General features: G+C 40.5%; 1 protein-coding gene across 2 annotated transcripts in view; it reads right to left on the bottom strand.

The window, feature by feature from the left end:
* Window positions 1–171: 171 nt before the first annotated feature.
* Window positions 172–12,064, bottom strand: part of LOC127946811 (chromatin remodeling regulator CECR2) — a 35,809-nt gene continuing 23,916 nt past the window's right edge. The window contains exons 8-18 of one of the 2 annotated variants that reach the window (XM_052543583.1): window positions 8,940–9,029; window positions 8,220–8,367; window positions 7,487–7,616; window positions 7,279–7,316; window positions 7,070–7,161; window positions 6,865–6,991; window positions 6,167–6,525; window positions 5,864–6,013; window positions 5,059–5,764; window positions 3,149–4,940; window positions 172–2,998 (exon numbers count right to left, since the gene is read on the bottom strand). In XM_052543583.1, the coding sequence (XP_052399543.1) occupies window positions 2,944–2,998; window positions 3,149–4,940; window positions 5,059–5,764; window positions 5,864–6,013; window positions 6,167–6,525; window positions 6,865–6,991; window positions 7,070–7,161; window positions 7,279–7,316; window positions 7,487–7,616; window positions 8,220–8,367; window positions 8,940–9,029 (3,687 nt within the window). In that variant the 3' untranslated portion in view covers window positions 172–2,943. The remainder of the gene's footprint in view (window positions 2,999–3,148; window positions 4,941–5,058; window positions 5,765–5,863; window positions 6,014–6,166; window positions 6,526–6,864; window positions 6,992–7,069; window positions 7,162–7,278; window positions 7,317–7,486; window positions 7,617–8,219; window positions 8,368–8,939; window positions 9,030–12,064) is intronic. The other variant, XM_052543584.1, reaches the window with a different exon arrangement.

Below are 12,064 nucleotides of genomic sequence, written 5' to 3'. Positions count from 1 at the left end.
AAAGAAATAAACATTTAAAATATATCAGTATGTGTGTAATGAATGAATATAATAGACAAGTTTAACTTTTTGAATGGAATAAGTGAAATAAATCAACTTTTTCATGATATTCTAATTATAATGACCAGCACCTGTATCTTGTAAAACAGAAAAATGACAGAAAGAACAGAATCTAATGAAACATAATTTATTCTAAAAAAAATGTACAGTATAGAAAATACTTCGGTCCATTTCCAAAATAATTTTTCAGTCAGGTAAGAACTCGTAAACTTTACGTTATGAAAGTTACAGGTGTCGTTTTGGATGTCATCTTAATTACTGAGGTAAAGTGAACCGTTTCAAAACAAACATGGACACATTTATATTAAAAAAGACAAAAATGTACAAATCATAAGAGCAAATAAATATGATTCACATTTAAACAACTAGTTTCTTAACTAGTACAGACAGAATAGATGACAGCAGAGACGTTGAAGGGTGGATTTCAGGAGATACAGATCTGTTACCAAATACCCAGCAATAAGTGAATGAAAAGAATATTTAAAAAAAAACAAACCTATGTACACAGCTAAACCCACACATTCCAGTAGTACATTACAACTAAATTGCTTTACATATTAACAGTGGAGTAGGACAGTCCTCTGACAGACTGCTAAAGTGATAATTCTTCACTTATTAGCGAAGACTGGTACAAAATGGAGGACAATGTCAATGTAATCTCACAGCTGCTAGTATTTCCATATCCCTAGTTCATAAAATACATATAAACATTTCACATTTCCACAAAAATATTAATGTACACCATTTTGTACCATCATAAGTTTCTGGGAAAATGATCTCAGTGTAACAAAAATCACTGTCAAATCCTTCGTATAAGGTGTACAACTTTCCACTTCAATGTTTGGATTCCACAAAATGGCACAATGAGGGCAAAATTTGAAACTTGGAATGTTGCCTTCATTTTACTTATGGTTGATACACCACTTAAACACCAACAATCAAAAAGTGGAATGCAGATAAATGTAATCATGTTCAAACTTGGCACTGATAAAGTAATAATTACCGTTTGGTTTTGCAAGTGAACATATTAAGGCTATATATAGTGTTGATGTACATATCAGGCTGTAAATCATGAAAAAGGATATCGAAGTATACAAACAACAAGTGACAAAAAAATTAAGATCTCCACATGTGAAGGGATTTGACAATGTGCCACATTCTGGCATTATGAGGTAGATATTCTTCCTGCCATATTCTCATGAATTGTGGTTTCTTTTTAATGGTTTGTTGACAAGAGCAGAGTAAAATAGGCTAGTAATTTGGACAGACCAAGAGGACACATAAAAAAAACAAGCAGATATTCAAAACAATTCATTTAGTGCAAGACAATAATAGAAGCAATTAAAATGAACAAATCAAGTCCATCCTTCCTTCCCCCATTACAAACAAATATCAGAGTAATTCTAAAAACAGTGTGACAAATGCCATTAACCACAAGTACTGCTTGCCTGGTTCCCATGTCTGTACTGAAGATCACAGATGAATTTAAGTTAACCAAAGTTCCAGTGACATTCCATGGCAATTTTTTCAATGAATATTCTATTGACAATACCCGTATTAAAACCACTACACCCTGAGAACACATTCAGTACATTGAATTAAAAGAGGAAGCATTCATGTAAAATATGAGCACATCCACATATCTCCCATTCGATAAAAGGAGCTTTTTTTTATGTTTTAAGGCTAATATATATTCTCTCATCTAATGCGTTTTTAGTATTGAGACTCTACCTAGTTGTCAATTGAGACAAAAATTCAATTTATATTCCAATATGTCAAACAAAAAAAAACATTTAAGATTGATGGCCAGTGATGAATGATATCAGGTGACAACAATAAACCAGCCTTCAAGGAATCCCAAATGTTGTGGATTATTGTGAATTAGAAGACCGTGCAGATATTAAGAGGTGAAAGATGGCTACCTCAGTATCTGAAATCTGGTTCATTCTGAGCACACATAAACTAGCAGGACAAATCAATAAGGAATAAAACAAGTGAAAAGTTTTATTCCCATACAAAGGAGCACACATATAATTTATGCCCAAGGCCACTAATTCCAGTATGAAAGACTATTCCTAGTGCATAACTAGAGAAGCCAAGTTCTCTGCCAGAAAATCAAAGACAATCTTTAAATTGAAGCGGCATTAACAGAATGCACATCACCAGAAATCAAGTAGATCGATACTGTGTTTTAGTTGAGATGAACATCACCTCATTAAAACACTCCAAGTGTGGTGTTTCCTATTGGAGCAGAAGATTAATCTTCTATTCCTTAAATTGAGTTACTACTACCACTACATCGAAAATCTTTCAACAGAACATTCAACAAGTACATGAAGGTAACCGAGTCTAGTTTTCCACGGAGCTTGGAAAAAGCTCCAGCAGTCTCAGTACCTTCTTTACTACACCTGAGTTTAACCACAAACTGGTAAATCATATCTTGCTATTCTCATGGACTGGAAAAACAAATCAGTTTATTTACTTCCTAAGTAGCAGCCCATGCAAAGGAGACTGGAGATATTGTTCCTTTGTAGGGAATGAGGCCAAAGAGACATTCCAGGCTGAGAAGAAAAGCTCTAGACCAGTATTATGGAACAATAAACCGGACTGATGATTCACAGCACTTCCTTGGTCAGTGGTCCCACTTCTTGGTACTGCGAGTTATTCCTTTCCCTCCTTTCCCGCGTTTTCTAGGTGGGTAGTGGAGCATGTCTGAGAATCAGGACTTCAATTGATAAAATAACTTGCCTTTTTCAGCAAATTATCACATCAACAATCTTCCTAATTTTTGTTGTGGTCTCCATTTTCCTGTATATTTCAGGATGTAACAGTGTTGTAAAAATATATATTAATTTTCCTTGAATTTCAATGAAATCCTACTTTTCAAACTAGTTTGTTTCCTCGGCCATTGGGAGATGCTGTACCCAACATCTGGTGCCTATCAGACAAGAAAATGGGTTACTAAAATGAATAAAAATTAATGTTAAAGCATTATACAGACAAATATATATGAATGTGTAAGTCGATCATTCTTCTGGATCAAACTCAATTATATCATAAGATTTGAGAGTTAAAGGAGATCTCTTACCCAGTGTGAAGTAAGTGTTCTGCAACCACTGCTCTTTGAGCAACCATCATTCCCTGGAAGTGCCCTGCAACATTTGGATGCCTGTACATAGCCATGCGAGTTTGGCCTGGAGAGAAAGGCAGGTGCAGGTGCCTGTGCCTCTGTAAAGCTTCCATCAAATGTGGATGAGGATGCTGTGGTGCAAAATGTCCACTGGGAAACTGCTGACTAGAATACGGCTCACTTGCCACCATATGGGATGGAGGAGCACCACTCTGCTGCATGCTTGGATACATGCTTTGAGGCCCATATGGGAAACTGGGGTGTGGCTGAGTTGAAGTACGATGTTGGGCTGTAGCATTGTGGCTGTCCAGGTCCAAGATCTCCTTTGGGCTCTCAGACCGTTCAGAAGGCTCTTCAGTCCTTGCCTGCTTGGCAGGGCTGCCATCCTCTCTGTTTTCCAATGCACTGCTATGGGACCCATCAGGTAAAGGAATAGGTGACATTAAACCTTCAGCAGATTGATCTGAGCCATGTGGAGACACACTACTGTCCGTGTGTCGGCCATTAAAACTTCCAGTGGATGGTGATGGGTAAGAATTGGGCATCATTGGGTGCTGAGGGTGGTACGGAGGTCTAGGCCACTCCTCAGATGGAAATCCAGGTCTGCCATTTCGTGGGTGGTGATAGAACTGCTGCTGCTGGAACTGAGGATACATGCTGGATTGGCCTTGATGATGCTGTGTGGCCATGCGATACTGATATGGACCACCTTGCTGGTGATAAGCAGGATAGTGTACAGGATTTTGATGAGGGTTATTTCCCTGTGATGGTGGTCCCTGGTTTTGGTAAGGCTGATGATCTGGTGGGTTTAATGCTCTACCCATCTGTGGACCAAAGTGTTGATGTGCTGGCTCAGTTGCACCATATTGGGTCACAATGTTACTCTCTGGACCCTGAGTGTGTATTGGAGGAGCCTGATTGTGAAGGGGTGCTAGCTCCTGCCTTCCTAGTTGGGTTTGTGACTCTGGACTGAAGGGCTGTGGTTTGATCACACTGGCATGATCATTCCTAATGTCAGCATTGCTGCTATCCTTGGAGGCTGTACTCCCACCTGACACATTCCTGCTTGTAGGCTCACAAGGCCTTTGGTCTCCCTGATCAGCTGGAGAGGGATGAGCAAGTGGATGTGATACAGGGTGGCTAGGAGGTAGAGAGCTGAGGGTAGCAGGCTGATAAACACCAGGCTGACCCCCCTGAGGTGGAATCTGTGGCATTCCATGAAGAGGTCCCACCTGTGGCCCTCTGATTGGTCTATTGTTTGGTATTTGTGAGATGTTCTGAGGATGCTGATGAGAATCATTTTGTGACATCTGTTGAGAAAGATTCTGCAGAATATGTGAAGGAACATTCTGAAACTGTCGTTGAGAACTATTCTGAATAAATTGTTGTGGAACATTTTTATGGATTTGTTGAGAGGGATACTGGGGAATTTCATTTGGGATTTTATGAGGCATTGGCTGAGGACCATTTAGGGGTAATGAAGAGTCATTCACAGATTTTTGCTGTGGGCGACCTGGTTGGGTTTGAGAATTTGGGTGATCACGGTTGTGGATTTTCTCTTTATTTGACAGTATATGTTTCTTTTCATTCTGACTAGGATCTTCTGTGCTAGAATTGGACACTGATGCCGGAACTGTTCCTAGAAGTGGTTGCTCAGATTTTTCTGTTGGATTAAGAGGAGAAAGCATGTCATCTTCAGTCGAGGCATTTTCTCCAGTTGACTGTTTATCATCAGATTTTGGACTTGAACCTGTTGGGATATACGATGTTATAAAATGTGCTTAAATCATGCAAATGCAAACTCCCAATCTCATTTTCATTGAAACCAATACTGCAATGCCAAACATTGCAAAAAATACCACTCTTACCTTTGGGGGATATGGAAGGCCTGATGAGCTGGTTTTCTTGAGAAGACAACGCATCAGAAGCTAAAGTATTACCACCACATTGTGGGGTAGGCTGAATGTTCTCAACAGGAGGAGACGATGAGGCAGAGAGTTGCTGGAGGGCAATCATCTCTGGACTATCAAGCATGGAAGCCAAATGTTGCCTCAATACCTGAGGAGGCCCTGGTTGTCTTTGGCCAATAGGACTTTGGGAGCCGACAGAGGGCATTCTATATTGACCATTTGTCACTGCATAACCAGTACTGTGTGGAGGATGGATCATGTTGTTATTGTATGGATGCTGGCTAGTTGAACTCTGTTCTTGCATCATAGGTCCACCAGGTGTCTGCTGCCCCTGATTGTTCATGGGTGGCCACATCCTGGGCACATTCATGCTATGGGGGCCATAAGGAGAGTAGGAACTATGCATTGGGACACCTGGCCTGGGATACCGGTTCCCCACAGGCTGCATGGACTGCCCTTCTGGATGTTGCCAAGAAGGGTACATGTTGCCTTCAGGTGGAGGGGCACAGAGGCCTCCAGGCTGAAGGGTCATTGGCCTTGGGCCAAGAGAAGGACCATGAGTAGGACTGGGATAAGAATGTTGCTGATGTGGATGTTGTAGTGGTTGATAATCAAGTCTAATTGGGTATCTAGGACCAAGATTTGGACCATTTATTTGGGAACCCTGATTAAAGAAAAAAATAATAATTATAAACAACCTTCAAGTGATGAGGAACAAATTTTCCTCACAAAGTGATCAAAACTGGTGAAGTTCACTACATACCTGCATGTTGTAGTGAGGTATATGCTGAGTTCCATGATCCATTGGTGGCCTGGACATGAGGGGTCTCTGTCCAGGATATGGATACTGGGGGTCAATCATCATTCGTTGAGCATAAATTCTTGGTCCTAAAGGACCTGCAGTTTGTTGAAACTATGGGCAAAAAAAAAAAAAAAAGAGCACATCTCTTATGAATATATATAGCAATAATAAGTGCTCCAGAAGCGCTTTTATGATTAGTCAAAACTAATTTGTTTCAGCTGTCAACAAAAAACAAATTTTCTTGTGTAGAGAGTGTGGTCTAACCTGTTGAACAGGATGTAACATGCCAGACTGTTGCTGCCCTGGGTGGATGTTATGAGGATGTGGGGGACCATTGATGTAGTATGGGGGAGGGTGTTGTAAAGTAGATGTGGGTTTGTCTTGTTGCTGATAATTTCCCTTTCCACTATTGTACGTTTTGCGTTTTTGAACTTGCTCAGTGGCTCTGATCAAGCTCTCAGGACCCAACTGTTTGTGACTTTTGCTCTTTTTCTTATCCTTGCGGTCCCGGTCCTCACTGTTAACGTGAAACTCCTCATCCGTGTCACCATCCTCGGCAGGGAAGTGCTTCAGTAGGGCCCGGCTAAAGCAGCGTTCCAAGGACTCAGCCATTATTGTGTATTCTGTGGATATACAGACAGGTAAACAACACGTACAATCTCACCAACCAGGTCACAGAACCACAGTTGACCTCTGACCCCGCCAGCCCCAGGGGAGTGCATACTGATGGAGGGGAGCTGCGGGGCTGGAATGTCTCTGTGGCACTGCAGGCCCTGGAGGACAGCTCAATCACTCTCTATTAATCAATGTCAGAGCCTTTCCACATACTTCCACTACTACTATGACTTGCTTTGCTCATCAATTTTTAAACACTGCTACACATTCCTACATTTTGTTGAGTAGATTATTTTTAAACATTTCTTTTTTTCTTCTGCAACAAAACAGAGTTAAATCATATTTACCACTCTCTTCTCCATTGTATTCCAGACAGTTCTCAAACATAAGCTTTACATCGGCCACAAACTCATCCTTGGCAACGTACTCCCCATCATTCAGCTTTCTCTCAATGGTGGACAGGTCCATTGGAGTCTGACAAAACAATTTAATTATCTTATTGCATTATTCTTAAGGTCAAACTATATTTTTTATAACAGCTTGTATGCCCACCTGTATGATTTCATGATAGTTGGGAGCGTAAGACTCATCAACAGGCTCCATGAAAGGCCAGGCATCTTTGTGAGCTTTGAGGGCATCCAACACTGAAGAGAAAAGTATTTTATATTATTTCAGTGGAGCCTCTACTTTACTTTAGGTATTGAATGAGGAAACAAAAACTGTGGTTTAATCATAACACAAACACTGTTGTCCAAACTTACCTTTGTAGAGAGCAGTGTAATCATCGTCTATGTCATAACTACAATACAGCAAGAGAAGGGAGTAATGAATAGCAACAACCACACCAATCTACACATAAAAGCTTACACATTAATTAACAAGCAAAACTAACAGCAAATATGTGTTAGGAGATTTTTTATCAGAATATAAAGCTAATACGGAGTTTGAGAGTTATAACAAACTCCTTACAGTTCTTTGGTGCGACGTGCTCGGCGACTAAGTGAGTGAGTCTCCAGATTCAGCAGCTCAGGTGGAAGTTCTTTTCCTTGAGAGAGCAACCAGGCCTTCTCCTCTCGCTGCTTCCTTCTACGTGCACGCTCTGAACAACGTAGAAAAACATATCCGTGAATGACAGAATAATAAAAGCACTTTACACTTTTTATTACCATTAATAGTGCGATTGTCACCTGCCCACTTATGCCTAGGCCAAGGTAATGAAAAGTTTTAAATCAAATAGTAATAAGAGCAATTCATCAGGCAGCTTTAGAAGGCCCATTTGATCAAAGGGCACAGGCAAGATAAAGGAGAGAAATGCTTTATGTGCTGAGATTAAAGGCCCTGACTGACACACCCTGCTATGAGGATAAAAAGAGGTTTAGGGAAGAAACCACTGGAAAGGACTGCAGGCCCAATCTTCATCCATAATACATTAATGTGGATAGGCCCATCAGCAGCAGCACAATCAAGAGTTAATTATCCGGCTGACAGGGGATATCAGCTGTATGACTCTCACGAGGAGTGAGGCTGATCGTTTCCCCTAACTCAGCTCTTTATATGATTACAGCAGCCTTGGGTTAAATTCATGCTGACTTCAAAACCACCATGTTGAGACAAGACCACAGAATGTTGCTCTAGCGTCAGTGTGTGTTTAATCACGCTTCTGGGGAAACTTTGGTCACTGGTTGGCTGAACTATGACTCACCCTCGACAGCTTTGACTCGCTCCTGTTCCTCTCTCTCCCGTTCTTCTTGAAGCAGTCTTTCTTCTTCTTGCCGTTGTTCAGCGAGCAGGACTTGCCTTTCCAGGTCCTCCTCCCTCTGCTTGTCCACCTCAGTTGTGGCTCGTGTCTGCTTCACCCAAATTCATCAATGAAACCATAGCTTACATCAGGAGTTTTCAACCTTTACAAAACTTTCTTGAGGAAGCAGCATTGGCCCAATCGTTCAGACAGTTTTTGGGGGCTAAAATGATACATAGTAGGGCTGAAGTCTAAAAAGGGTTTAGGACTGCCTCGCTATAGAGTACGTAATTATAATGAAACAAATATATAATCTGATAATAATTATATTACCTGATTCAGTGTGATGGGTGAGCCGGTTTCTGATCGCAACATGCCAATACGTGGTTGTATTCCCGACACTGCTAACCGTAAATCATCTTACACTGTCAATAAGTGTGACTGATACTCAAGCCAACACTTGCTCTAACTGTCAACTGATTAGCAGTGGGACTAATCAGACTGCCCCCTTGTGGATGGCCTAATATTTGCTAGCTCGTATTCATGAATAGGCTTCTGGAGGGTATGCCTCTAAATTAACAGATGCTCCTCCCCTTGGGGGCACATGCCACACAGGTTGAAAACCCCTGACTTACATCACATACATAAACAAGAAAGTGCTGACAAGTTTAAAAAAAAGCCTACCTCATTCTCTTTGCTGCCATTTTGTTCAGTGTTACAATGGCTGTTGTGTTCGTTGGGTGGATTTAGTAGTTTGTGCTTTATTTCTTTCTCCTGGGGAAGAATATTCTCATCAGTTACACACATTTGTGGTTGTCAGGAAGGTCACACGAATATACCCTTTGTTTTAACCAAGAGACTAAAGGAAGGGTAAATGTTGTCTTCACAAAACCAAACAGCCCACGGTGACAAAGGCCCATCTTCCCCGATATCAGTATATTCAGGATCTTCAGTTTTGTGCATTACCCTACAACACCTAATCCCATGCTAGAAGATGGAGTGTCTGTGGTATCACCACTTAAGAGGTCAAAAAACCTGCAGCACTGCAGGCCGTCAATCACCATGCTCCAGCTCACTTCAAGGTGAGAGCTTGCCACGTGATGACGGCTAGATGGATTGGCTCTGACAGGGCTCTGAGACTTCGCTTGTGTGCATGTATGAGAGAGAGTGGGTGGATTTGTTTGATTTGAAGAGGCAGTTGTTCATGTTAAAACCGATTGCATCAAGGTTGCGAAAGAAAATATCTGGTTATTTGCAGATCTATGTACAGCTGTGGAAAATGTGAAGCTGCATAATGCTGAATGCTGATGCTTGCTAAGCACTGAAGACGTAAATTTTACAGTGAAGGTATGTAATGGTAATTGCTGCAAGCATGGTAGCTATGGAAACCAGACACTAATAGATCTTGATTAGCCACAGAAATTACATGTCAACACCGCTTCAAAATGTGCATACCAACATGCATCTGATATAGACGGTTTCTCATTGGTAAGATAAGACAATGATCATGTATCTAGTTAATCTATTATCTATGTGCATATGAAAACTGAAATATCCTTAAACTAATGAGTAATATAGTTCTCTAAACTTGAGTATTTTTAATCTGCTGCACTATGTAGATAGATACTCAATGCCTCTGAAAATATTCTGAAGCAGTTGCACTTGTCCATAAGGATTGTCCCTGGTAATTGTCACACCTTTTGCAGCGTGGGGTAAGGTGCAATTTGCTGATTGGTCAGTTTGAATGTCTGATATTTGTTTTTTAGTCACATGGCCAAGGAAGGGATAAAAAAATTGTAACTGTTGTTCTCTCTTTTCTCTTTGCGGTCTCTTTTTTTTGGCTGGCGATCTCTCTTTCTTTCGCTCTCTCTCTCTCTGGTAACATTTTACATACATGCTGGGTACAATTAACTGTTTTTACCATCCTTCATCTATTTTGTAACCAATTCAAGTGTTACCATAATGAAATACTGTCATTAAACCATTTCAATTATAAATTGTGTGTTAAATAGTCTCCATTCAACATTGACATTAAAGGTACAATTTGTAAGATATTTGCAGTAAAATATAAAACCACTAGGCTAGTGTTATAGATTTTGTCCAGCTGATTTTCAACTACTTGTAAATCATGAGAAACTTCCCATTCTAAACAGTGACACGGGGCAGTGCAGTAGCCTGTCAATGAAGTTAGTTACCCTTTGTTACCGCCTTTACTGACGTAGAAACCACATGACAACAGTGTCGTGGACAAATGCGGTAGTAGTGTCTAGCGTCCAGCAAACCACTGGCTTGCTTCAAGCAGTTCCTTATTTACTTCTTGCGCGTCTTATGGTGGATTGTGTTACTTATTTATGGAACATAATTACTGTTTACCGTCTGCCGCTGGTTCTGTCGACAAGGACAGCTCCCGTAAACGTAAGCGTACGGGCCAACCAAACGACCCAAGAAGAGTTTGGGACAGGATGAGAGAAAGAGCGAGCATCAATATCGGTGTTGCATTGTGTAGATGGTGAGAGCTTCGCGACAAACTTCAACTAGAAAGAGATGCCGATCTCGCTTGTGTTTTACTCAACAGGTGAGTTGTTTTGATTCGTATCTTTACAGAAAACGTATGCTACTATAACGATCAACAAGATTAGTATTATGGGGCATACACGCCAAACATGCGGCATCGCGTCTCTAGACCCGCGCGAGAACGCACCAGATTCATAGTCTGATCGCATCTTTGCATTGACTTTTTATGTAATCTGCTCATGCAAATCGTTGAACTTGCATTAAATCCATGATTTATCTTTCCGTCTGATTGATGGCTGTCGGCTGTTGAGTAGCGTTTGAAGACAACAAATCCCATCATTCCACGCTCCTCCTTAGCGTCATCAAACCATGTGATTCTTACTGTTTTGGTAGTGCGCCCTCTAGTGGCAGGTCCTACAACCTGTACCTTTAAAGTGCTACCTATTGCAATACAACAAAAAAATAAAAAGTACTATAATTTTAAAAATACCCAAGATGGCGTGAAGAGCACAGATAAACCATATATTGTAGGTTTATTGTCTTCATGTTTAATCAGTTTATACGTTTCTAGCTGCTTTTAATTCAGTCACAGTGATAGCTAGCTGTTTGTCCATAGCTGTGTCTAATTTCGAAGGCTGTGCCCTCCAGAGGTCTCATTCAAAGGCTGCATACGTCATCGAGGCGATCTCATTTAAAAAATCAAGTAGGACACTCCAAATGCGACCTTCTTTTACAATAATTCAGAGGATGTATCCTTCGCTGCTACTGATAATCCACAACAGTCGTTATGTAAAAAAAAAAAAAAAAGGAGGTGCCCACAGATGTAAAGTTGCACACAAGCAATGAAATTTAAATAAATATTTTCCAGTTCTTCTTTAAGTTGTATTATCTCAGTTGGCAGATGTGGTAAACCAGTGTTTAGTCATTTTTAAATGTTGAGAACAGTTCTTTTCTTGCAGGCGATAAATTGTTAATTTGTTTAACCCTCTGGTATTAGTAGTGTGAGAGTGCAACGACACTATAAATGTGTTGGCCAAGCAATGTGACACTTCCTTTTTCCTTTTCCGCCCATTCTACAAAGGCTGCCTTGTTTAATTTTGGGTTGAGGACACTCCATATATGCATACTTTAAAGGATGGGACCTCCAGAGGATGCAGCCTTCGAAATGAGACACTGCTCATTTTAGGGATTTCATGGAGCATCATATGATGTACACTTATATGCCTCTATGTTAATAACCCTACAGCTTTCTGTAAAAACAATAGTTTTCTGTCAAATAAAATATGAATTATTAT

This window comes from Carassius gibelio, chromosome A25, assembly GCF_023724105.1.
Source record: "Carassius gibelio isolate Cgi1373 ecotype wild population from Czech Republic chromosome A25, carGib1.2-hapl.c, whole genome shotgun sequence".
NCBI classification, from domain to species: domain Eukaryota; kingdom Metazoa; phylum Chordata; class Actinopteri; order Cypriniformes; family Cyprinidae; genus Carassius; species Carassius gibelio.
This window is presented reverse-complemented; position numbering and strand designations above follow the sequence as displayed.